The 26324-nt window shown below is 40.2% G+C and overlaps 4 protein-coding genes across 5 annotated transcripts in view; 1 reads left to right on the top strand and 3 right to left on the bottom strand.

Moving 5' to 3' along the window:
* The window catches only part of ikzf2 (IKAROS family zinc finger 2), a 38692-nt gene extending 30298 nt beyond the window's left edge, over positions 1-8394 (bottom strand). Inside the window, exon 1 of one of the 2 annotated variants that reach the window (XM_085920342.1) lies at positions 8253-8394. The gene's annotated coding sequence lies outside the window, so the exon portion shown is untranslated. The remainder of the gene's footprint in view (positions 1-8252) is intronic. The other variant, XM_085920338.1, reaches the window with a different exon arrangement.
* Positions 3148-10538, top strand: vwc2l (von Willebrand factor C domain containing 2 like). Its single transcript, XM_085920347.1, has 3 exons — positions 3148-3537; positions 7458-7587; positions 10390-10538. The coding sequence occupies exons 1-3, from the start codon at positions 3148-3150 to the stop codon at positions 10536-10538; spliced, it is 669 nt and encodes a 222-aa protein (XP_085776473.1).
* Positions 10539-13727: 3189 nt separating this feature from the next.
* Positions 13728-22666, bottom strand: bard1 (BRCA1 associated RING domain 1). The gene is made up of 12 exons (XM_085920895.1): positions 22580-22666; positions 22406-22499; positions 22184-22240; positions 21615-21763; positions 20335-21317; positions 19716-19796; positions 19289-19461; positions 18166-18292; positions 17948-18080; positions 17333-17425; positions 15327-15424; positions 13728-15017 (listed from the first exon to the last, which is right to left on the bottom strand). The coding sequence occupies exons 2-12, from the start codon at positions 22495-22497 to the stop codon at positions 14673-14675; spliced, it is 2331 nt and encodes a 776-aa protein (XP_085777021.1). The 5' UTR covers positions 22498-22499; positions 22580-22666; the 3' UTR covers positions 13728-14672.
* A 327-nt stretch (positions 22667-22993) lies between these two features.
* abca12 (ATP-binding cassette, sub-family A (ABC1), member 12) overlaps positions 22994-26324 on the bottom strand; it is a 37053-nt gene continuing 33722 nt past the window's right edge. Inside the window, exons 68-73 of the mRNA XM_085919851.1 lie at positions 25438-25572; positions 24913-25016; positions 24673-24765; positions 24451-24556; positions 24119-24256; positions 22994-23715 (exon numbers count right to left, since the gene is read on the bottom strand). Coding sequence (XP_085775977.1) covers positions 23632-23715; positions 24119-24256; positions 24451-24556; positions 24673-24765; positions 24913-25016; positions 25438-25572 — 660 coding nt within the window. The 3' untranslated portion in view covers positions 22994-23631. The remainder of the gene's footprint in view (positions 23716-24118; positions 24257-24450; positions 24557-24672; positions 24766-24912; positions 25017-25437; positions 25573-26324) is intronic.

The following is a 26324-nucleotide window of genomic DNA, read 5'->3' as shown; positions in this document are numbered from 1 at the left end:
ATCCAATCGGCACACAAGGGGGTTGTTTTTGAACATAATGAAATATATCTAAGCATGGCTGATTGTGATGACTGAACTCATTGCAAGTAGACTGAATAAAGAACTGCACAGAAAAGTGTTCCAGAAAATGATTGGCTCAAACACAAAGGTTAGTAAAATTCCGAAAAAGAAAAGAAGGCAAGACACCGTCTTATAATCACTAGTTTTCGTGAAAGAGGCGGAGTCGAGCAAGTGACGGGGAGATAAACATGACTATAAAACTGTCACTTAGGGTGATGTAGAGATGTACGGGACATGTATGTTGCCATTAGCCATTATTTCTTTGAAGTCTTAAGAAATGTGTGATCTCTAATAATTGTATAATTTATGAAATTTGTACTTTTAATAATGCAAAATATGCCATATTTGAGGGATTCAGATTGCATTTAAGTAACATTATTACTGAGGGCCTAAACATGAAGAAAAATTCCCCAAACGTTGCACACACGTGATGAGAAAAATTTGACATTTTAAAATGGTCATACACAAGTTAAAAAAACAAATAAGAATGCACATATAAAACAGACAGACAGCAACTCACATTGACTGGGATGTGAACTATGAATACTTTGAATGACCTGCACCACGGTCAAGTTTTGTAAGCTGAGTCAGAATTGCAAACACCACTTTGAATATATTATCTATTGGGTTGTCTATTTATGCAAATGTGACATATTATTCATAAAATTAAAATAGAAGATTGACAGTATCTCCAAGCAGAATCTCTAAGCATCGGATCAGTCAAGGACGCATTCATTCATGTTGCTACAAATAAATTGATTATAAGACGCCAAGGTATCAATTTATCTTATCCTATGGTATAAATTCAAAGGGAATATTTTTCTAAATGAAAAGCCATATTGTATGGAAACACAATCCGCTGACACATAGCTTTCACATTATTAAGAATGTCTCAGTCAGATAAGTTTAGAAAAACCTGAGGCCCTCCTCAGTGTGTCACTTTCCTCAGCTCGTTCAGCTTTCTAAATATCCGATTTAGGAGTTTGCCTGAATAGGCGCTGACAGAATAGAATACCCAAATCCTGCTTGGAGGCTGTGAATGCTTTAGCCCTAATGGCTAAACCATGACAACTGCTTTCTTGAATGTGCTGCTGCAGGAAAAAGGAAAGAGGTAGGGGGTGGTCTTGGAAGATGCTGAGGGGAATGATGAGCTTCCTTTCCATTAGCTGATTGAATTGGAAGTTCTGCAGGCAGGGAATTGTTTGATTGCAAGCATTCGATACAAGCGTAAAAAAAAAAGTCCTATCCAGCCATGCCACCATTTAAGATGCAGGTGGCCTGTTTTAAAAATCCCCCCCCCCCCCAGCCTTGCCATGTTTTGGGTGAGCCAGAGTGAAAGCTTAATGGAGCATAGTGTGCCGGAGTAGCTGGCCAGCTGTGTTAGACATACCTTGTATTAGGATCCAGCTTTTACGCGTGTGCGATGACAGATTGAGTAAATAATAAATTTTTACCTTCCAGCACCATTGCTGGCTTCATTGAGAGGAGAGAAATTGAAATGTTCCTTTTCTTCAGAACCAGGTCAACAACTTTCATATTTCTGTCGGGGGGGCTGGCACATAGTTTAGTTCAGGCAATAAAAATGCAAAATTTAAGTCGGGGGTCCAAACTTTTCACATGTTTGAGTAATCATTTGCATGGTATGAATATTAAAAGATTTGGGATCATGGTCTGTGGTAGACATTTATAGTTGAAACTATACGGTAAACAATATTTTAAAAAAAATAGGTCAAATAGATAGCATGATTAACTGTGCTGTCTTCTCAGTATGTCAATCATACATGTTTCAAGCCTTTGTGTTAAATGCTCAGCCACAATCCGCACACACGTGCATGCCTGAAAACAAAACAGATGCTTGGCTGCATGCGCTTATTTGCAAGACAGGAGAGCCTCACTCACTCACTCACATTTTCCCAGCTGGACCTTGTGAATTCACCAGCTGCTCCTGCAGGAATAAGTATCTGTGATTACTGACCGTGTAGATCGCCTTACTGGGCTTGATTTTAACCCTTACATGAATTAGATGATGCAGATGATGACGCAAACGGGTGGGGGCGCTCTGCACTCAGTGCACACTGCTGCTCCATAGCGCAGCAGTCAGTCAGTCAGTAGCTTTCCAAGGTGCTGAAAGTCAGAGCGCGTCCTCCTCTGTGTCGACTCCGAACCTTCACTACCCTTTTTCTTGCAGTGTTTCTTTCACTTGGACCCTCTGTGGGGATTTTTATGGTCTCTTCTGGTCGATGGATGGGTATGCACCCGTGTATGCGCAACAAGATTGGGCATTAATATTCATTTGCACCACCGGGGAATACTGAATGAATGTTCAAGGGATTAAAAATCAGCTCTCGTTCACCGTTTGGACTTGATTTGATCACTGAGGTGAGTTGGCTGAGGGTGAATTTGACGCAGAGCTACTTTAACGTGGACGTCATGTCAACAGGGAATCACACAGGTTAAAAGGTTTGTGTTTATTTGTTGTAAAAAAAAATATATAATAAAAATAAAAACAGCATCCAATTGTATTATTTTTCTTGGAAGCTGGTGAAGTTTTCAAAAAGGCAAACCAATTACCTACAGGTTTGGATTTGGATGAAGTAAAGAAAAGACAGATAATTCAAAATACGGTGAGTTAAGTAGTAATAATACTATAAAATGACATTAACAGAGTGCATATTGTGGAGAAATTAAGAATTAGAATCATTTAAAGCTAAGGAGACGACATGGGGAGTCAAGTAAGAATATTTAAGTATTGTACAAATGATGTTGCGCACGATATTGGTTCAATTATTAAGCGTGCATAAATGATGCCACGTGCCTGTTGAGCGGAATAGGGGATAGAATGAACACTTACAGGATAACCTTCAGTGGATACAAGAATAAAATGCAAGTGGCTTTAAATGCATGCATGGGGGCTGCAGGTGCATGACATTTAAATTTATGGTTGTCCTTGTTCCCCCGCAGCAGGCGGATGTAACAATGATGGTCGTGCTACTACAGGGTCGGGTGGATCCAGAATGGACACAGCTGGTTTAGGGATGTCATCCCTGTAAATCCCGTTGAATGTGGATCTTTACGCCGCGGTGAAGGATGGCTCCCGCCCTCTCGACCGCCTTCGTCCTCCTGTTGTTGGCTCTCCTCGGCCTCGCCGCCACTATGGTCACTGACCTCGAGGATTACGCCGGAGACGAAGCGGAGCGGGCGGCTGGTGAAAGCCTCGTTTTTGATGACTACCGGGGGAAAGGATGCGTGGACGACAGCGGTTTCGTCTACAAGCTCGGAGAGCGCTTCTACCCGGGCCACTCCAATTGTCCATGCATGTGCACGGAGGACGGGCCCGTGTGCGATCAGCCCGAGTGCCCCAAACTTCATCCCAAGTGCACCAAAGTGGAGCATAACGGCTGCTGCCCCGAATGCAAGGAAGTCAAAAACTTTTGCGAGTACCGAGGCAAAACGTACAAAATTCTGGAAGAGTATAAGGTGAGCTGTGGCTTATTTTTCCAGTCATGTCTTGCATTGGGGGTGGTGGAATTGTGTCAAGTAGAACAAAATGAAATCTTTATTAATTATTGTTTATTTATAGAAATAAATAAAATTAAATTAAACAATATATATCATTATCATTATTATGATTATTATTTTGATTATTATTATTGAGCCATCTTGACCACATGGTCTAAGACGTTTTAGGAATTACGATTTGATGGAAATCATATTTTATTTGTGTGGACTGTAGAGGGAAAAATGTGGGTTTTATTTTGGCTTGAAGGAGGTCCAGTCAGCCAGCCAGGGGTGTAAATATGGCTTACTGTTGGAGTCATTTCATTGCCCCTGCAGCATCAGACATGCCCTAAACCTAAACCACCGCCAGAAGACAGATGGGAGTAATATTTGTATTTATGGACACTGATTCATAGCTAGCAAAAGGCATTTTCTTTTCCTGTGGCCCGTTAAAGATCGTGACATCACTGTCTGGGCTCAGATATGACTTGTGATCCTGCCTTAAAACTCAGCATAAAAAAAAATCTCATAACTATAATTAAAAGATTTGAGACAGTTTTGTTACTCTAACAGTTAATCAGAGGTGGTCCATTTGCGCTGTCTTCAAAGATATTGCTGAATCATATTGGACAAACTTGTGGGTACCATAAGGAAAATGGTCAATGAGCTATCTTGAAAGTAACGAGACTGAAATTTGTCAAAATTCATATTGGCAAGTCAGAATGTCCTTAATTTAGACTGATGAGAAAACTGGACATTTTATGGGGGCAGGCCACATTGTTTACAGCTACTAAAATGTGGTAGCACTTATCAGCATGAAATGTTAATTTGACTCCGTGTTACAAGAAGACTTACACTTTTGGGAAAGTTTCACAGCATAGTGTCGAACAAGTGTCAAACATGGAAGCAAGATGTAGCTCAAGAACAGACATCAATCCCGAGTCTGCTCGGGATTGACTTCTGTTGTGAAAATCTTGCAGCGAGCCCTGCCCTGCAGGTAAAGTGTTGGATTACAAAGAGCGCCGTATGTTTCTGTCCAATTTTAAACAATACGACGCCTGACCCTGAAACGAGATTGCTCTCCCACAGCACAGGAGAGAATTGAATTATTGTGTTAGTGAAACAAACAAAGCATTTATTTGGCCTAGACTGACATAGACCACATTCAAAAATCTATATTTTGGCCGGAATTATGATTCACCACAGGTGTGTTACATCCGCGGGTGCATGGATGCCATTGATCGGAGTATTTGATGTGCAATCTTTCTGTTAACATTTCAGTTTCATTGGCAGACATTTTGATATCCCCTGGAAGTCAAAAAGACTATCATTAAATAAAGATAGAAAACAACAGAAGAGGGGGGGAAAAAAATAACTGAATAGCAAGTAACTCACAAAAAATGGGACAAAAAGGCAACTGAAATAAATCATTCAAACTTTAGACTCTCATGATGAAGAGAAATTTGTTAACCAGTCACAAAAAAGAGACACAAATTGATATCTTCTGATTTTACTGAGTCAAAAAGATTGAAAAGTTTGGTCAGACGTTCTAAAATAAACCGAAAGAACCGATTACAGCCGAGGGCTTTCGTTTTCAAGCAAACTCATTACATAAAGGCCAATTGCCTCTTACTGAACTCCCATTTATGAATACAAATAAGAAGTTCACATTCGGTTAGGGAAACCTCTCTAGTGCCATTTCAAAGCTGTTCAGAGCATCAAGACTTCACACACAAACACACATCGGTAATTACTCATACAGCAGCGTTTCGGCACTGACATAAACGAGATCATACATCTCATGAAAAGTGATAAAAACGATTACTCCGATTGATTTTACCGTCCTGTTTACCGCTGTCGACAAAGGTTCTAATTAAGGAACTTTATGAAGTGCTTGCAATTATGACTTTTATACCTGCTTGAAATGACTTGTGACTTAAGTAGACATGTCAAGACAGTCTTGCTCTTGTCTATTACCTTGATTTGAATAGCCGCAAATTACACATCAGGGCCATTCCAGTCATTCTTAACTATATAGAAACTCAATGATTCATCCTATAGTGCTTTAAATTGTGAAATGATGTTAATGAGGAAAGACTTTTCTCCCCACCTAAACTATTGAAGCACAAATGCCGCCATGTTTCTTCTACTATTTTGTATCGCAATGGGAAATGCGGTCAGTCAGAAAAGCTGTGCCAAATATAGATGCACTGTAAAATGCGTATTGTTGTCACCATTGTTATTCATAGCGTAATTTCCCGGTTTGGCAGCCGATCAAATAAGAATCCAAATGGGTGTAAACTGGATCTTTAAGCCTCATTTAAATAATTGTCCTGCTCCAGCATTGCATTTCTGTTTGCGCTGCACTTTCTTCCCTGTTTAGCAACTTCAAAGTGACACATAATTGATAATCTGCTGCTGAGCTAGGACTCTGTAAACAAGATGGGTGCAGAGTCATAATATTAAATTCACATAAGAGGGAATTTTTGTCAATAGGGATCTTATCTGGTTTTACATCTGATGAGGAGGTTGTAGACAGTTGGTAAGATAAACCACGTGCTAAAATCCTTATAAAGCAAAGTTGAGCAGGATTGTACCAAGTTTTGCTGAGCTTGCGCTTTTTTTTTTTTTTTTTTAACTCGTGTCGTGATAATATACTAGATTGACACACAGTAATTATTAAAATTGTCTTTAAACCAATCCGACATATTTGAAGTAAACTTTATAGATTACACTACTTGGTATATTCACTTACAAAATCAAAGTTTGGTATTCTCATAATGGTTGTTAGCTTTTATGTTAAACAAATTGGTATGCAACATCTTTCAGATGATTTGCTTACACAGTAGAGGGGATGTCGTGTTGTAACAAATTTATGAGTAGGACAGCAAAATGTTTGTTCATTTTTAATAAATAATACATAATACCGGCTCCTGGACTTGTTGCAGTCTGGTTGTTCATTTTAAGACTGGAGCCCATAAGGGTCCTCTTCTAAGGGCGGGAAATTTTTTTTCCACATTTTATGTCGCACTCTATTTGATGGGCTACACCAGCTGCTCTGAGCCAAGTTCTATGCATGTCTGGACATAATGTTTCTGCTTTTTTGGACAATAAATTTTTAACTGGCATTTGAGGATTTAATTAAGCACTGTAGTGGTTGACAAAAGGAGGTTTTCGCCAATGTGAAGCACATGAGATACAGTATGGATTGTAAATTGTACTCTTTCGATTGGAAGGCCTGTTTGAAGGTCATTTATTCATTTATCCCAATGTCCTTGGATGATTTTGCGGGGCTGCATGTCACAGATTATCATGGTGATTACAAAAGTCTGGAAATAATGAAAGCCACAGAAACACAAACATAATAAGAGCTCAGAGGGTTCAATTGATTTCCTTCTTTTGTTAGAACTAGTAAAACTCCAGCAAGTCACCTTCAAGATTCTTTTCCCAACATTTACTCAGAATATAAAGTAGACGTGGATTGAATACTGAGATGAACTCAAATGTTGAGCGTTGCAATTTTGTGATGTGAATGCTAAAGAGCTCACATTTCATTAAGGATATAAGAAAAATGAAAATTTACTGTTCGAGGAATTTTAATATAACACAAGTGGGAAACCTTTGAGAAGACTTTCAAGGCAACAAAATATATTTTCTACAATTTCATTCAAGGTCACCCCTGGCCGTGACTGATGTTGGTTTCAAAACTCTATTTCACTCCTTAATTACATGGTCTCTGTTAATCAACTGATATAATTTAACAGTAAGCTTGAGAGCATGGACAATTTAATTTAGACAAAGCCAATTTTCCAAAATGGAGAAAACGAACACATTCATGCACAAACATTCCCAGCTCAGTGACTCATCTAACCCATATTTTTTCCTTCCCTTCTTTCCAGCCGTCACCTTGTGAATGGTGCCGTTGCGAACCGAATAATGAGGTACACTGTGTGGTGTCCGACTGCGCTGTCCCGGAGTGCGTCAACCCTGTGTATGAACCGGAGCAATGCTGCCCCATCTGTAAAAACGGTAAACTCATCCATTCACACACTCTCTTCACACGTTATTAAAAATAGAAGAAATGATGGGAAGTTTATTTGGGAAGCGGATGTAATTTATGTAGGCCTATTATGAATTTGAAATATTACCACAGGTCCTCTGAACACTAATGAGTGGTAGTTACTTTTAATTCTAAATGACACACTAAGCGGCGTATACATTATCACATTGATTAAAAGGCATGGTTGGAGGGGAGTAATGGCTCTTTGGAAAGGCTTTTCTCTCCCAGTTGAACAATGTACGCAGCCGATCCACCAAATTAACACAAAGGGGGTCGGTGGTTATGGACGAGGTGAAGTCGGCCAGATGTATAAGACAAAGACAAATTGCAAAAATCATCAACATAGTGAGAAGGACAAAATAACTGAATATATGAAATGAGGTTGGGATGGTACTTGCAGTAGTTTTGATACAGCATAATTTTGACTTTCACTTGAGTAATTTGTGAAGCAACATTATTATTTACTGTATCACTGGTTGTGCAATCTATCTAAGGCACGGAGGCTAGACGAGATTCTAGTTTTCAAACTCAAGACATCAATATTTTTTTTACTGGTGCACAAAATGAGCCAGGCATGAACATCACATTGTTCAAAGTACAAAACCAACACAATGCGTGAACTCAAAACAAATACCTGCAAATCAGTGTGACTTCTGCTGTTGCCTTTGCGAGACCAGTTCAAATGCGTGTCATCATGAATTTACACAATAAATCTGGTGTTTTGGGACCTCCGCAGTGGAGCCTCTGCCAAACGCCTAGGATTTGCTCAAACCCAGATTAAGAACCACTGGATTAAACAAAGAGTACAGGGAGGCTGCAGGAAACTAAATACAAGCCAGCTAATGAAATAACAAGGACCACCTTGACAGGAGAACTGGGTTGGAGAGATCTGATTGGTGAACAAACAGGAACAGGATGATGACAACAAGTGTAAACAAAACCCTAACAAGGCAAAAAAAAAAAAAACTGATTTACCTCAAACAAAACCGATTTCTGGTTCATGGTCACCTCCATTGATGTCTCAGCGACTCAAAGAAAAATAATATATTAATGGACTGTTGAACTAGATATATTTTTCTGAACCTGAATATGAATTAGCTTCATAAATTGAGGAAATTCCATCTCTTCACTTAGTTCTGCAATATTAAGCCCGACGAAATGACCCTTGTCTGCAGTATGGTCATACAGTCTGTCATTACCTCGAAAAAGAGAATAACCCTGAGGCTGAAACGGCGCTACTTGACTGCTTCTCTTTGACCCGAAGCAGAGATAATCACTCCCGTGCGCTACCAAAGGTATTTTGTGCTCACCATTGCATTCTTCAAAACGCCATTTAAAACTTTGAGCCAGATTACTTTCATTGTCAAGTGGTGAATGCCCTCTAGGCTCGGGCAATGTTGCTCATTAAAATTCATGCTGAAGTTTGTACCTTTTCTCCCCCCCCCTTTTTTTTTTTGCTTTGTAGAACTGTAGCGCTCATCTGCATTTGTGTGGAATCATCTTTCGCTTCCCTTCAGGGGCCATAGAAAGCGATGTGAAAATGAACTCATTAGCTAATGATTGATTACTCTACTAATCTCTTTGATTCTAAATTATGAGGAAAATTCTGGTTTGTTTTCAATTCATTGCATGAAATGCGCTCAGTGGTGTGCGCCTCGTTGTAATGTTACCAAAATGAACTCAATTTCACTTTTAGACTTAGAGGAGCACATACCGAGGAAATAAATTGAAGGCTAATGATATAGGACCTCACTTCACATTTTCTTTCCCACTTTCGTTTCTGTCATCCCCCTCCACCCACCCTTTTTTTTGTCTTCATGTTGACTACATAGTGTGACTTAATAACGCACACCTCGGCAAACCAAGAGATGCTTCTTGGAGAGATATATAATCCATCCTGAAAGGACACGGTGACAACCCATGGCATTTAAGGCTAGGTTTGTCATTTCGACGCTCCCTCGAGGGCTCCGGGTCGAGCTCCGGCAGCAAAATAAATCTCAATGAGAAATCCGTCCCGCGTGAGCGTGGAAGGAAGACTATAATAAGGGTCGTACTGCTTCTACAAACATTCGGGACAGATGGCAAGCGAGTAGGGAGGGCAACAACAAAAAGTTGCCTTGGGGAAATTTTGAAATTGATATACGCCGCACTCGATCTTGGTATATCAGAGTCATCTTGCTATTAAGACATTTGTCAATACTTTTTTTGTGAAGCCTAAGGTGGAACATTTTATGGGCTGATTTAAAGACTAATTCAAAGTCACCGCTATGCCTTTTTAACAGCTGAATGATGGACTGAAACAATTAAATCCGGGAAGGATTCATGGCATCTGCTTGTTCGTTTGTACCCAATCATCTGAAGAAAAGGAGAAAAGTATTTTTGTCAATGAGCCGCACAGCTGTACTACAATTGTTCTGCGTGTTGCTGGAGAACCGTCAGGCCTTTTCTTCGTGACACATCCGATGTGATGAACATCCTTCCCGAGCGGATTTTCAAACTCTCCCTTCTGTTCCTTTCTCTACTTGAGCCAATCCCGAGCCAACGCCTGGCACTCGCCCATGCTCGAGGCGCATTAGGATGCAAAGCGCTTCGTGTCCAGGGAGAAGGGGAGACTAACAAAAGAGCTTATGTGTTGCAAAAACAAGCCCGTCTGTGCACGGCCGTGAAAATAGTCTGCCCTGACTCACTCTCCCAACTGCAGCTCCTCATCACCGCATCTTGTCGAGCTAATTCCTCCCTTTGATGTTTTCCTCCTCCTTCCCATGCGGCAGGTCCCAATTGCTTCGCCGGATCGACCATCATCCCGGCCGGAATCGAAGTCAAAGTGGACGACTGCACCATCTGCCGCTGCCACACTGGCGATTGGTGGAAACCGGCACAGTGCTTGCGGCGGGAATGCCTCAACGGGCAGTCGTCTTAGAGAGACTCCGGCGGGGATGCGAGATCAGCCCAGGCGCAGCCCTGCCGAACCATTTTATAGGACTGACTGGGCAGGCAGAGCACAACTCTGAAACAACCTGATGAGGAATATAGGACAAGTGTCACGTGATTGTTGATGGTGACAACGATGATGGTCTTTTCCCCCCCACAACTTTTCTCTCATATTTGCTGATTTTGACTCGCTTAACTTGCTGCTGTCAATCACCGTAGGCAACGTGAATTCATCATAGTGATTGTTTTTGTTGTAGCTGTCTGACACAACCAAACAGCTGGGAAAAGAAATGGAAGCACACTTGTCTGTGCTCAGTTGTTTTGTTTTTTTTCTTCTCTCTCAGGAGAATCGACACCAGAAAGCACAGAGTGTCAACTAGTCACTCTGAAAGCTTGTTTACGAGATGCACACCACATTTAAACGTGTATTTTACAATCGTGGTATCAATTCACATCCAGCACTGATGTTTAATAAGTAGATTGTGTTAATTAGTGCTGCGTCAGCATACAATAAAAAAAGACTATTAAAGTTAACATTTTTGGTGTTGCCAAATTTACAATGGTAAACCTATAAATATGTTAAATTAAGAACTGTTGATGTTACACTTTAAAATAAATTTCACAAACAATGAAATCATTAATGTTTTGACACACTGAGACCATCAGTATGAAAAATTTGATTGTAACTGTGATCGTCTTTGTGTCTTTTCATGCCGGAACAAAAAAAATAGGAATGAAAATTGTCTCTTTTGTTGAGTTTTGCGCTCTCATCAACCAATTATATTTTTAGAACAGTCCAGTTCATAATAATTGGGGGGGGGGTTAAACATTAGTCAAATTGCATTGAAAAACAAATGTTATTTCTAACTGACCTTTACTGATGTTTATTTTTTTGTTTTTTTTGGGAAGAGAATCTAATCCTCCAAATATGACAACAAACCAAAAGTTTTCACTCGCAAACAAAGTCATTAGCGTGCCATGAGAGGTCCGCTTCAATTTCCTTTAATCAAGTTGCTTTCAATGTTTTAAATCCTCCAGCTGGGTGCTTGGTGCTGCTGCAGCAGCCTGCAGACGTAGCAGACAAAAGAGGCAATCTGCAAATGCTTTTAAGCAGCATTAGCATGCATATTGTCATCTTGAGGAAGCACCAGCACTCAATTCCTTCAGCTGCAGTAAAAGTCTATGCCTGTTTTAGCAAAATATTCTCTCTGCGTTCCGTTTCAATAGCACTGATGTGTTGTGCTATATAGATTGAAGTTGCACAGTACTGTCAAAATGCACCATGTTATTTTGCTGCACTAATGGCAAAAATGTCACTAAGCAAACCTCAAACACAATTCATGGAGCATCTTATTAGCGTTTGTTTGTCCTGTTAATTAGTAGACTATTTTTGAATTCATGGAGGGTGAAGAAAATCTACATACATTTAATTGCTTGCCTGACATATGATCAAGGCTGTATTTTTTTTTTTTGCCTCTATTAATCATTCTATTTGCTGTTTCAAAATGACTGCTGTGAATTTCAGTGCTAGTGGTTGCTAGGATATTACGCTAAATTGTATTTCATGAAATCAGAGGAGTGCACGTAAGGCCAACAAGCTAACATTTATGACGTGAAAAATAATCAGCCACATTACTGTCTAGTTGTGTCATACATCACCTAAGCCCCGCCCCCAACCTACATCCAGATGATCTCTTCCCGTTAACCTTTGAGGGCCATTCTTGTGTGCTGATGGATGCATTGCCTAATGGCAGCAGCTTGCAACCTATAATTAAATAGAAGTGAACGTCAGATGAAGACCAATGACTTATGAGCGGTTGGCTGAAAAAAAAAAAAAAAATTGGTTGAGTTCAATCTCGGGCACAAAAACTGAGCTATGGTCAAATCCATTATTAAGAGGTGGTGATTTAGTGTCTTTCTATGTGAAAAGACAGAGCCATCTATCCAGCTTGAGCTATGTCGACACTTTTGCTTTATCAATCACAACCATAGTGCTCCCAGACATCTTAGGGCTAATAAACTGTTATTTATCTTCATTAAACATCTCACAACCTTATTAGAATTCAGTCTACGTGTATATGCTGATACAATTTGGAATTACTCTACCGGGCGACAAGAAAAACACACAACTGTCTGTGAGTGCTTGATGAAAAGAAAAGTCCGTGAGGAATCGCGCTCATCGCTGAAGCCTTTTAGCTCGAAGAAGGATAAACGAAGGTTGCTCTTTGACTTCATGCAAGAGCACAAAAGGTTTCAATGTTAATAAGCAACTGATGTCTACGATTGGTTGAAGCCTGTCCCAGTTGGCTAGGGGCAAACGACGGACTGGACCCTGGAGCACTTCACCAGTTAATTACAAGGCCATCCCAAATGATGCATTGAGTGGATATTGATCCCACGGAAGATCTACGGAAATCGTCTACGTCAGCCACGACATAGCTAACGACCTTTCCATGTCAATATAGCTTGAACCATGTTGGACTGTTGACTTATTGATTGTTATTTTTCAAGCAGTTAATCAATTGGAATGTTTTTAAAACACGTCACGCCAGGCCACCAACTAGTTGCAAGTGAATCAACAGCTCCTCTGCTGGTTGCAGCCAAGTACTGCATCCAATCCAAGCAGTGAATGCCTCATAATTGACTATTCAGCAGTAAATGTACTCATCAAAAGTTAAAAAGACAATATAATCAAAGATTGTTTTATTTGTATTAATTTTGTCAGGAAATATGTCAATAAAATGTGCCTGGAACAGAAAGACAAACACTGTTAGCATACAATCAGTTGTTTTCATTTTTGCAGAGCATTACGGGTTGTTTTGTGGACAGTACACATTGAGTTCAGACTGAAAACACAAGTTACAAAACAACCCTCGGTGCTCCACGTTTCGATGTAAATAACTTTCAATATACTGTATCTGTGTGGACAAAGTGTATTATTCATTATGATGCAAAACTATTTTGTTAAATAGACATGAAATGAAGTGTTATTCTGCAAAAAGGGATTTTTGGTCTTTTTTTTTATTGCTCTGTTCTGGAAAACTTTGTAAATTTGACATCAAACCAAATGATTTAAAGCAAAACTGGGGCCCACCATGCTTAATAGATCAGCACATCATCACAATCATCAGGTTTCTTTCAATATATTGCTTGAAGAGTATGTGAGGAAAAAAATAAGTTTGTTTTTTTTAGTTCAAGGACATAAAATGTGGTTTCATTAGAAGCTCTTCCTTGCCTCTTACCATTTAACGGCCTACTGCAGCTTAGAATGGACAAGGGATGAAATTTTAGCACCACAAAAGTAATCAATAGCAGTTAGGTGCATTCTAATAGCGGGCCAGTCGCTCTTGAATACAATTTACACATATTATATTCACAATACACACCACCCTAACAAAATGATTATTTATTCTCCTCATGCCAGTGCGGCAGCAGTTTATCTGCATTTTTATAACATCCAATTTGGGGTAACAAACCACTTTCAATCAATCCTGTCAGGGACTTTGCACTTGCATTTTCCAAAAGATTTTTCATTATCTTTTCCTAGGAAATTAGAAGGATTTGTTCAGAGCCACTTGCTTCTTCTGTTCAGTTTGCAACACAGCAAGAGGAGCGTTTTGTGTGGTCAACAAAATAAACCAGAGGTCAAGATTTTTTAGGAAGCCAAGTGATAAGTGAATTTTTAGCAGCCACAAGCTTCAACCTTTTGCAACAGAATATAACTTCCATCGAGCAAAGATAGATTGAGATGATTATTTACAATTTCCATGAACCAAATCCCCCAATAATTCTTCAAATCTAATCTACAAAACTATTTTTCCAGGTTAACAAGCTTTTCAACACCACTTTGCTACTGACAAGTTTTTGTTTTGTTTTTTACTCTGCCAAATGTTTAACAGAGTGCTATCTGGAGGGGTTACGAAAAATACAACTGGTTCTTGAAGCAAATTTGAAGCTTCATTTTCCCATGGTACAAAGTTTGATAGACACTTCTGAAATTTCAGGGGGGTAAATTTGTTCAAATTATCTTTGTTATTGTAAATCTTCAAGTAGCATAGAGCGGGGAAATGATCATCTGATCAACATGATAAGGAACAATTACAAAAGCTGGTGTTAAGAATACTCAAACAAATTTAAAGTTTGGTACAGGGAGAAGTCGGAAAGATGTGATACAGTCAATGACCCAGGTGGAAGGAGCAGACCACACTTTGCCCTTCCGAATCAGTGAGGGTCTGTGAGGACCCTGCCGGTCAAAGATGATGTACTGGGTGCAGAGGGCTTGGTCCGATCCCGGCAAAGCGTGGTAGGCAGCAGCACTAAGGGTTTGAGTCACATCACTGTCGGGCTTGGGCCGCCGACTCAGGAGTTGACCTCCTCCGTCACGGAGTAGCTTGGCCAGCTCGTCTTTTTTGTGAGATTTAAAAGAACCCAAGAGGAAGAAGAAACAGCCGTCGAACAGCGGTGGGAGCTACAAGGGGCACATCATGAGAGAGAATAAATTCTTGTCGATGTTTCAGATTTTCTAACTGTCTTTTTTATGTGTATGATACTCTAGGAAACAAATTGATTACAGTCTTGTTTGGTCTCAAACCAATTAAGGTCATCAATAGTTACGCACATCATGAGAGAGAATAAATTCCTGTAGATGTTTGAGATTTTAGAACTGTCTTTTTTATGTGTATGATACTCTGGGAAACGAATTGATTAGAGTCTTGTTTGGTCTCAAACCAATTAAGGTCATCAATAGTTACGCAAAGCGTGTCTGTGTTTTCTTTACCAAGCTGCATCGGTTGATGCGACTGCGTTGGGGGCCTTCGCCCGCTTCGTGCTCGTTTTCTGGCATCCGCTTGCCTGCCTGCAGACATGCCTCCACCCCTGGCATCAAGAAATCAAAGCCACCACTAATTATATTGACTTGAAAGTGCAGGACGACAAAGCTAATGTTGTTTAATGAGTTGGAAGTCTTCAAGTACTGGCAAACAGTGCTTGCTTGATAAAAAAAGAAATATGCCAGCAGCGTGATTAAGTTGATGACGCGGCTCTTGTTTGGTCTGTCTTCAGAGAGTCAAATTACAGCATTGTGACAGCTAGCTTCGTGTTTTTGAAGATACCAGTAACCGTTTATATAAAAGTATCAGACACACATTTGTTTTGATCATGGAAACCAATGTAATTATTGTCACAGATTCTTTTTGTTTCAGATCATACATGCAGCTCTGTTATTTAATGTCATCCGGGCAGTATTTACATAATCCTCAAAAACCTGTTACATATCGAAAAACACGTTCCCAAGAGTCGCATCTTAAGGCTAGTGAGTAGAACTACTTTTGGATAAGAAAACATGAGAACATTTCAGAACCACGGTGATCCTCTCTGAGTTCATTTCCATTGCACATGACATGAGATAGTCTTCCGACTTATTTGCATATTGTGCATATTTAGAATCAGCCTATGCTTCACACTTTAATTAAGCACAAGTTTAAGAGACGCCAGCAGACACACACTGTGGTTAATTGCCACAGATAGAAAATGGCGCTAAGTGCACCGGCGTAATTAGCATTTCAGATAATTACTGTTATCAAGACTGAATGCAGAATTGGGTCACATTTAACAATCGATTAATTCTTTGTAATTGTGGTTGTTCTAGGATGGTATATTTTCAAATGTAACCGTTTGGTATGATTAAATCAAAGGTAATTTTCAGATTGCAATTGTTTTTTGTGACACCCTTATCACAAGCAACATAAAAATTGTATAAAAATAAATAAATTATGCAATGCATATCGGATATGTGGCCAATAAGCGGAGATGATAGACATTGACTTGGAATTGAGCTGATGGGAAGAAATATTTTGCTTTTTGTACTAGACACAGAGATAGTTTCTACACTGGCAAAGTACTATATGCCAAAACTATTACTACTGGAATTGAGAACATTCATTTCCTGAGCATTGGAACTGAAATACATTTTGAGGTGTTGCGATGGACTCAAAGTGGCACGGCAGACCTTGGCCTGGTTGACAGCGGTAGCATACAAAGACAGGTGGCGCTGACAGCTCCGCTGCCATATGTGAGCAAGGATGCACGCATACGGACAAAAACAGATAGCATGTCACTGAGACTGTCATGTGGGAGACAAGCTGTGTCGGAGACTCGGCCCGTGGGAATGAAATAGAGGCTTTTTTTTCTTTTTCTTCTGACACATCCCACCGTATAAAGTGACACATTAAGATAGGAATTGTAGCTGAAAATGACTCACTTGTGAAGAATAATAAGAAGTGGGTTGGCTAGGCGACAGACGCGGTCAAGAAATGGCTTTTAAGAGCGAGAGTCAGCCTGTTGCTTTTTTGTTTCTTACTTGGAATATGATGTCAGAGTTGTTGGCCAAATTTGTAAATGTATCCTCCAAAAAAGGTAGCAGAAAGAACATTTTGCCGGTAACACTGAAACACTGTGTTTTAAGACAATGTGTCACAGTCAGACAAGTTGATATTTTGAGATGAGAACAAACAGATAATGCCCCTGCGTGTAGCTTTGTAAACATTTTTTTTAATGTGCTCACTTTCATTGTCTGTGTGATTGATGACATAAAGGCTGTGGAATATTATTCAAAACATTGAATTCATGGAAATGCTTCCCTTTTTTGTTTTTTAGAAGAAAAAACATAGCACATCTTTGAAAATGCATTGGATTCAAATTCACAAAATGCTGCCACATTATGAATGCAGCGTGACTATCAAAATAGCAACAGGGTGCTTTTCACCATGATGATACTTAACTTACAGCTGTATTTGACAATCCAGCAGCCTGCAAGAAGTCCGAGGAGAGTGGAGTAAGTGCTCGGCATGGGTCCTTCTGGCACAACAAGATGACTCACTGGGAGATGGCAACAAGCATAAAACACGATGTTAGCAGCCCCAATGTTGTCATTAGGGTGGATCTGTTTCTCCATTGAGACACTGTCGCAAACTTGCATCTTGCATAATTGTTTTGGCTTCCAAATACACCTCTTGCTGATAATTAACAAGACTGCCTGAAGGCAATCAGAAATTGTGATTAGTGGGCAGTCCAAATTTTAACTCAAGCTCATTGCTCGAACTAGTCACATCAGTGAAGATGATAGTGAAGCCCAAGCAATTACACCTGGAGGGCAAAACTCATTGCATGCTGCAGTTGCCATTGATTTGTTGTCTTCTAATTTGAGTCAAAATCCTTGGCTGCAATCGCTGACTTGCTTTTGAGTGACATACTAAAAAATACCCTGCAAAAGTTGAATAGGGGCAAATTTCAAGATCAATTGCTTTCTGCATTTTGCACAACCGATATGAAAAGACATGCAAAACAGACCTGTAGTGGTTGTGATATATTTTTTTTTTCTCTTCAATACAAAGACCGTACCTGAAGAAGTAACGGAGTTCGTTATCCTGCCATCCAAAAGCCGGCACAGTTTTGCAATCTGATGCTGGTCTGTTTGTGACAGCTTGCTCGACACAAACAAAACCATTTCTTCTTGCTTAGCGCAATTACCCACCTACGAGAAAATGAAGGAGTTTAGAATTTAATCTTCGCACAAGATACAGATTTCAATGACAGGAAAAACATTTTTTTTGACATACTACAGAGAGAGCAGCCGGGCTGTTAGTAGATGTGCTGGCAGTTTGGGCTTCCTCAGACACTTGCTGGAAGACTTCTAGCATTTCCCGACTTGCAGCGTAGTCTGCAGGCCGCTTGCCATGAAGATTACTACAAAGAAGATGATTTAAAATGTAATGAGCATTCACAATTAGAAGATTTGACACAATCTATAGGTCACACCGCCGGGGTCAGTCATACACTCAATTAAGGCAAAAAAACTGCAGAATAAACTTGTACTTTGAGGAAAACAAAAATGACCCACTCCAGTATTTTATATCAGTAGATGTGATTTGTATTTGGGATGATGGAGCAGTGGTAAAATGTGTGCACTTGACTGAAGACACAAATATGGTTTGACTACAGCTGCAGTTTTTTATTGAGTGCTTTGGAATTCAATCAAGTTGTCTTATCAATACTTGTCAGGTTTTATCCGAAGACAACAGACCAGGGAATATAATTTTTTTTTTTTTTTTTTTTTTTAAATCCATTGAGACGAGGCCAGTTGGTTGTCTGAAAATTTAGGCATCAGCAAAGATAACACCTGGGGGATAATTAATAGGTCCACTGGTCCATAAAATGTTTCGTTTGGGTTCTGACTTCCTCCAAAAAAATTTGGGCACACACACACACAAACTGATTTATACAGCTGCACATGAGAGCTGAAGAGGGGAAGGAAAAAAAAAAAAAAAAGGATGAGGAAGGCAGTCGAGAACAATCTCTCACAAGCCATTGCTCCAAAACACAAGAGAGAGGAAGCCATAAGTGCGGCACTTGTCAAAGTCAGGGAGAAGAGATTGTAGCTGTTGCACCGAATACATCACAAAAGCATGAGAGAGAGAAAAAGGCCATCTCTCGGATTTAGAAATTACAAGTGCCGTTTCTATTGTAAGACTTGAAGATGAAGCAAATGTAGAGCAACCATTTGGTCCTGTCACATGACTGCGCAGTGCACGTCTACAGTAACATATTTACAAAAAAACAAAGCTGCAGGATGCCAAAGCTTCCATTAGAGATTGCATTGGCAGATGTCTTGAATTGCTTCTTCTGACTCCATGCCACATGAAACCTCAACCTGTTGATGCAAAAGACAGAAACGAAACTTACAGCACATTCTGCGAGGCTCCAAACTGCAGCAGCAATTTGACAATGGCTATGTGCCCGTTTCGCACGGCATCGTGAAGCGGAGAGTCGTTTTTGTAGCCGGGAGTGTTGAGCAGGGACCCCCTTGACAACAGCGTCTCCACAACTGCCAGATGGCCCAGGTTACATGCCTCATGCTGAAATAAAGAAACATACGGTAGATTTACTCTTCGGCGTCTTCAATCCAAGCCAACAGCTTGTTTGGAGGATATTCAGAAGGTGGAGTACATAAATGTGGTGAATTGCTTTTTTTTTTATCTTAAGAAACCGCATCTCTTGGAAAAAGCTACTGAAAAGCTGTCACTACAACATATGAGCTCTTGCTAAGTGGAGTCACATCTAAGCCATGGTTGAATTCTGTATTTAAGTCTGTGCAGGTTTTTGTTCTTACCAGAGGTGTCCATCCTGCATTGTCCTTCAGGTTGGGGTCAGCTCCCTGGTCCAGTAGTTCCTTGACGCCCTCGACATCCCCCTGAAGGACAACCAACAAGAATTTAACAACCCCGACATTGTAAACCTGCTGGCGAAACGGGAAAAAGTGCAACTCTGAAGTGTATGCCAGCACTTGCCGGGCAATCAATGTGGCGTACATAACGAGCGCCGTAGTGCTAGTCAACTCAACATGAGGAATTACATTTTATTACTATTCAAACAAACAGGAGAGAAGAGTCGGTCGGACATTCCGTCTGGCCTCGAGGTGATTACATAAAAGCTTCCACCCAACTGTGAAGGAGCAAAGTGAATATTATCCTCTGATGCAATTTTCATCAGTAAAATTGCATTTCAGTCATCACAGAAAAAAAAAAAAGATTGGTTCTGAGAATGTCAAAGGAGAGTCATGCTAGGAAACTAACTGTGTTTGACTCCTGCTGAAAAGTGTTGACAAGCAAGGGAAATGGTTTAAGTCAATTTAGCAAACGTCTTTTCACTGAAGTTTAAAATAAAATGAGCAATTGGCGATATCAAATGAATAATTTAAACAGCTTATACGAAAATCTGTGTAGGGTTACCTTTATTGCGGCTAAATGGAGCAGGGTCTCTCCTTTGTGGTTCTTCTTCACGACCATTGGGCTCCCCGGGTTAGCACGAGAAGCACGAGAAGAGGGAGATTTTTTACTTTCCGTAAGTGGAAGAATGGGACTCTCCCCTCCATCTTCTCGGGGGAGCTTTTTACACCTCCGCTTGGGCAAAGAAGGAGAATTAACGACAGCGGGAGACGAGTGACCCAATGATTTTCGACAGCTGGTCGTTGAGGCTGTTGGCCTTTTCGGTGTGGTCTCCAGAGCAATGACCTCTCCCTCCGGTCTTTGGCGTTTTGAGGAACGCTGTGGAGATGAAAGGTCGGCTTGTTTTTTAGGGATCGTTTTGAGGATGGAGGAGGAGGCGGGCAGCGTGTCATGAACGGTGTCGGATTCGTTCAGCGTTGAGCTCTTGGGTGGATCGACACGACCTTCTGTGAGTCCGTCTCTGAAGGTGCGTGTGCTAGACACAGGTCGGAGATCATTGATGGAAGTTGTGCCGACAGGGCTGATGAAGGAAACTTTTTTATGAGATGTACTTTCACCTTCCATGTTAAAATGCTCTGATTGCTCCTCCATAATCCTCCATTGCTCGTTTATACTATCAAGATTCTTCCTCACAGTCTGTTTACTTTGTTTCTTTGAGGCTCTTTGTGTCGTTTTCTTTCTGCCGCCAATCTTTTTCGCATTTGTCTTCCTCGTCTTCCTGTTCTGTTTTTTATTGCTGGAGTTTGCTGGAGAAGAGGAGCCAGAATCTTGAGAGGACGAGGTGAAGTTGAAAATTGTCATGTCACCGACTTTTGCCGCTGAAGCTCCGGGCTGAGCTTCAGACTTGCTTTCACGTGTGATGACTTCTGGATTTTTTTTCACCACGCAACGCATTTTGCGGCTGCGAGGGCTGAGCCAGATCTTGAAATTCTTCTTGCATTTTAAGACGGTGCCCTCATTTTGTGGACGCATTATCTCCGAGGAGTCTGTGCAATGAGAATCGACAATATGCTTAGGTGGATATGGAACTGGCATAAAACCGGTTTTGTCATTTCTGAGTGAAAAGAAAGTAAATATTGACTTGTTTATATGCAAGCCACATGGTCTGTGCACATGATTAATTGCAGTACATAATAACAGTCATTAGAGAGACGCTGCAGGAAAGTAAAGTAAATGTCCGCCTACAATGTCATCATGTAAATATTTGACTCTACCACCGTGACAAAAGAGCGGAAGGCAATAAATAAAGCGGAAACGTGTTTCACAGCTGAGCACAATTTTACCTGCTTGTCCATCGGGGTACAACATGGACTCCAAGTCACAGAAGAGCGGTATGATACTATTGAGCTGCCTGTTGATTTTAATATCTTTCACCCAGGAAGGGCTGTGACAAACCACACAGCCATCACCTGCCTTTGGGCCTGCACACGACCTAGGAAATGAAAATACCCCAAACATCATAGAGATCCCACTTTGTAATTAATTTTCAATGCAAACTCAATGAATAGAAATACTTGGTTGGATTATTAAAAAATAAAAAATAAAAGGTGTGTATTCACACAACTGCTAACAGTACCAAGCATTTTTGAAGTCATCTACAGTATTTGAGTGAATGTCAAAACACTAATACTTTATGCGCGTGTTATGGATCTTGCACCCTCTGCATTGTGCGTTGCACAACGCCCATCTCATCTTGCAGCCAATTGAAATTGGTGTGCCTTCAATTTCGTGCAGTTAGAATGTGACATTGACAGTCAATTAACATGCGGACATGATTGGAAAGTACAGTCGAGTTTGATTTACATACGTGTGCATTTCTGCAGGGTATAAAGTCATGGACATGTTCTGTTACCTGCACAGCATATGCTCACATGTCCCAAGACAAACAGGATCCTTCAGCAACTCGGAACTTGCATGAAAAGAAAAAAAAAAAAAAAATTGTTCAATGCACAAGATTCCTAAATAAACGTTAGTAAAGCAGCGTCACCAATTATAGTGGTATAACTTCGTTACTTGGAGGATTTGCAAGATCAGTTTGCGTTTTGCATGCAAAACAAAGTCAAAATGAACTTACCATTTGGAACAAAGTAACAGACGTCGAAAGTTGGCGATCGCTTCTTTGGTGTTCTTCCAGTTGTTTGTTTGTGCCACAGCAATTGCATCCATTGCTGTCAAAATCGAATTCTCACTCTGTTCAGACTTTGGAGAATAATGCCTGATGTTGACAAGTAAAGAAAAAGCGACTTACTTCCTGCTTCCTCGCATCTCCCGCCAGTGACTACGTTCTTCCGCTGCGCTCCCAAAAGATATCCCCCGCGTATTCGCGGTTCACTTATCATGCACAATCGTTCTGTCGAATTCACCTAAAATTTTTGTTGTCTTTTGAAAACACCCGCCGATGATCATTTAAGAATCGATTATGTTGTATTTGCAATTCAAACTATCAAAATGGGCAATTTTAAAGTCACAATTTGGTATACTACAGATTTTTCTCCTTATTTGTGATGTATTCATGCATGCCACTGAAAGTGAATCAACACGTCTGGTATTTAAAATCCTTACAGCAGTACACTTCTGAACCAAATTACAAGCACATGAATTTACAGATTGGGAAAATTGTGCCACCCCGTGGAAAAAGAGCAGAAATCAAATAAACCAACACTTATGGCTTCATTGTTGTTTATTAAACTTGATCAGCCTTATAGTGAGGCAAAGTACCTCATCTGTGCAAAAATTATCCAGCAGAATACATCCTACAGCCAAAGATATACAGGTTTGCCCATAAGCAAATCTAAATGAAAGGATTGTCTACACTAGGAGCATCAAAGTAACTGCATTTGAAAGTGCTTTTATTTAATCAGGGAAAAAATATATAGCTGAATACATTCAAGACCATCATTAAACGGCCCATAAGCACAGAAGAAATTAAAATCATTCTTGTAGTAAGACATTCATCAAGATGAAGATGTGCACATTAACAATATATTTATTTTGTGAAGATGATCTCTATTTAGAAACATATGTAAAAGATTTCTAGTTTGGCTAACTTTTCAAGTATGGTTAAAAACATATCAATAAATATTCATTTGAGCAGCTATGTAAATGTGCTCAAGAAGACCATTGTCAATAGAATTCGTTCGACCTCGATATAATTGTCCCTCTTCACGCTGAATCTTAGGAGAGTTAAACATGATTGACAGTCTAATAGTGCAGTCTCAAAGTATCTAGATGGACGGATGCAGTACAACGAGATAATGTCCTCATTTCGCTGTGGAAATAGTAGTCAGCCTTATGTCAGCACTATGTCTCGACTTCTCTTTCTCCATTGCTGTGAGTTGAGATGGATTTCATCTGAAAATTTCCCATGGCAAAGTTGATGAAGACCTGTGGAAGTGGAACAATAATATTACTGTCGTTTTAATATTCCTTGCCCTCCTTGAAATCCTCAATAACAGTGAATTTGGTTTCTCTCCTCAGCTCCCCCCCTCATTTCTTCTCCATGTGGTATCTTCCAAACCCAAAGCTCCAGAAGAGCACCGATTGTAGAAAATCATGCATGATTTCTCTCCCCAACTCATATTCCATTTATTTTCCCTCAGGCAAGCCCTCCAACCTGCCAGCTTCCCTCTTGCCTTAATTTTACATTCCCTACTTGTCTTTCACTCCTACTCAAGCTTTCTTGACTGTCCCAGTTTACCCTCCTACCGCTTTTCAGTCACTCATCTACTTTATCCACATCAAGAAAAGATGGTTTGGTTCACTCTCCCAGTCGATGCTTCGTTCTTACCTCGTCCAAGGTGGTCTGGCTCACAGAGAAATGCTTGATTTTCAGCGAAGTCTTGTTGCGCTCCAAATGTTGGAAGATGTCAGCCACCCCTCCTGGCGCGACAGGAATGTGATACTCCGCCATGGAGGAGTGTTGGTCCTGATAATAAATGAGAACATGAGATGTCTCACTTCATAAATGATACTGTTATTATAGATATGCTTTTGCGCTTTATTCAGAAAAACGAGTCCAAGTTTGTATTCCTGAAGCAGGTATTTGAGCTAATATTCCTCCTGATTTGAGAAGTGCTTAAAAGGTATGTATCAAATATTGCAACAGCTTGTTAAGATTACCTTCAGATAAGTGCTGGGAAATCGTCTCTGCATGAAAACAGTGATTGCCTCTACATCACCGGCGGACTCGGTCAAGTACATCTTTACAGTGAACCCACGGCCGAACCTGCACATAAAGGACATGAATGTCAGCTGATGGGGAGGTAAAATAATAGCTGCAGCAATTTCACAACAGGGCAGAAAATGTATTTGAGGATGTGAAGCTGATGAGTTGTCACAAACCTGTTCTTAATGTGCTGCAAGGAGCCCAGGCAGCGGAACTGACCTTTCACCATAATAGCCAGGCGGCTACACAGGGCCTCACATTCCTCCATGCTGAGACACAGACAAAAAAAAAAAATTAAAGGTCAAGTTTGGACTCAAAAAGGGTAATGGACTGGATTGAAATACTTCTTCTAAAAATCTATTGAATCTTTAATACTTTTCACAACAACAAGCAGCACATGAAGGAAGATGGCTAACCTGTGGGAAGTGAGGACCACAGCAGACTTTCCTTTCACCTCTTCAGAGATAATTTTCCACAGATGTCGTTTGGTGCGAGGGTCCATGCCAGAACTCGGCTCATCCTGACATGTGAGAGTAGGACAGTGTTTTTTAAGTCATGCTTCAAACAAAAAAAATTATATAGTAAGAAAAAGAACTTTCCATTTTTTTATGAACCCTTAGGCCCACTATACTATTTTAATGTTGGTCAAGTCTTTTTTTCTGAGGTGGGAAAAAAAGACTGTAATTCAAAGTGACTGGTGATAGATGCTATCACCGAGCCGAACGGCACAGAAATATTGATTCGCAGCCAATCATAGCGATCAGATGTCAAAAAAAGATGCACTTGAGGACATGTGAGTACGATAGGTGAGAGCAGTCTGACTGGTTGCCCCAATCTGATATGATAAATATATAAATAAATGCAGTTGATATCATATTTGGCTTGCTTTGAAATGGATAGAGTACCTTTCTTTGCCTATTTTTTTATGTATGTGTACTCACCAGGAGCAGGATCTGCGGATGTCCTATTAGGGCGATAGCGGTCGAAAGCTTCCTTCGCGTGCCACAACTATAGCCATCCGTGATTATGTTTCGATGGTAGATCAGCTCCAGCCGTTTTAGTAGGTAGTTCACCATCTGCGAGACCACATGCGGGGATTGTAAAGGTTATAAACGCAGCAGGTAAACAACACTTTTAAAACCACAAACGAATCATCGATTTAAGAGGAACGTCATCACAATCAACATAACATTTAAATATTATTGGTAAAGTTGCATCAAATCCACATTGATATGTGATATTAAATGATACATGTGATTTTTGAGGATTTGTCTCAATATTCTTTTTTTTGGGGGGAGACATAGATGCACTTTTGAAATTATTTCAAGGCTCTCTAACATGAGATTGCACAGCACATTAAGCCTGACAAAAACATGCCAATGTGGAATGACTCCATTAAGGCATCCCCCATTATCCACAACAAAGGAGGAGACTGTCAGCGGGAGACAACATGAGAAGAACTCGTAGGTAGAGCCTCATCTTCATCTTTGGTCATTATGCCATCATCATTTGGCCAAAGGACCATAATAACATCATTGCAGACAAACGGGGACAGACGGAGCCACTGGTCATACCGTCTCCCTGCGTGAGCGTGTGTCTCTCATAAACACACACACACACACATATACGCATGCACTGTGGATATAAAAAAAAAAAAGTCTGCACAGCCCTGTTTAAAAGGTTTTTGTAATTGAAAAAAAAAATTATAATCAAGAACCAATGAATAATGTGGCGGTATAAGTCACCGGTCTATTTTGAAGTTATTGTTGTAGATGTAATTTTTTATTGTGGTTTTAATTTATTTTATAGAATTAATTTCACAAGCCTG

This window comes from Syngnathus leptorhynchus, chromosome 9, assembly GCF_054491065.1.
Source record: "Syngnathus leptorhynchus isolate UIUO chromosome 9, UIUO_Slep, whole genome shotgun sequence".
Classification (NCBI taxonomy): domain Eukaryota; kingdom Metazoa; phylum Chordata; class Actinopteri; order Syngnathiformes; family Syngnathidae; genus Syngnathus; species Syngnathus leptorhynchus.
This window is presented reverse-complemented; position numbering and strand designations above follow the sequence as displayed.

Coding starts and splice junctions, on each gene's coding strand:
- vwc2l (XM_085920347.1), top strand. CDS start 3,148: ATGGCTCCCGCCCTCTCGACCGCCTTCGTCCTCCTGTTGTTGGCTCTC. Junction 3,538..7,457: donor AAATTCTGGAAGAGTATAAG/GTGAGCTGTGGC, acceptor CCTTCTTTCCAG/CCGTCACCTTGTGAATGGTG. Junction 7,588..10,389: donor CTGCCCCATCTGTAAAAACG/GTAAACTCATCC, acceptor CCCATGCGGCAG/GTCCCAATTGCTTCGCCGGA.
- bard1 (XM_085920895.1), bottom strand. CDS start 22,497: ATGGATGCAATTGCTGTGGCACAAACAAACAACTGGAAGAACACCAAA. Junction 21,318..21,614: donor GTACCCCGATGGACAAGCAG/GTAAAATTGTGC, acceptor CTCATTGCACAG/ACTCCTCGGAGATAATGCGT. Junction 15,018..15,326: donor GCATCAACCGATGCAGCTTG/GTAAAGAAAACA, acceptor TGCCCCTTGTAG/CTCCCACCGCTGTTCGACGG.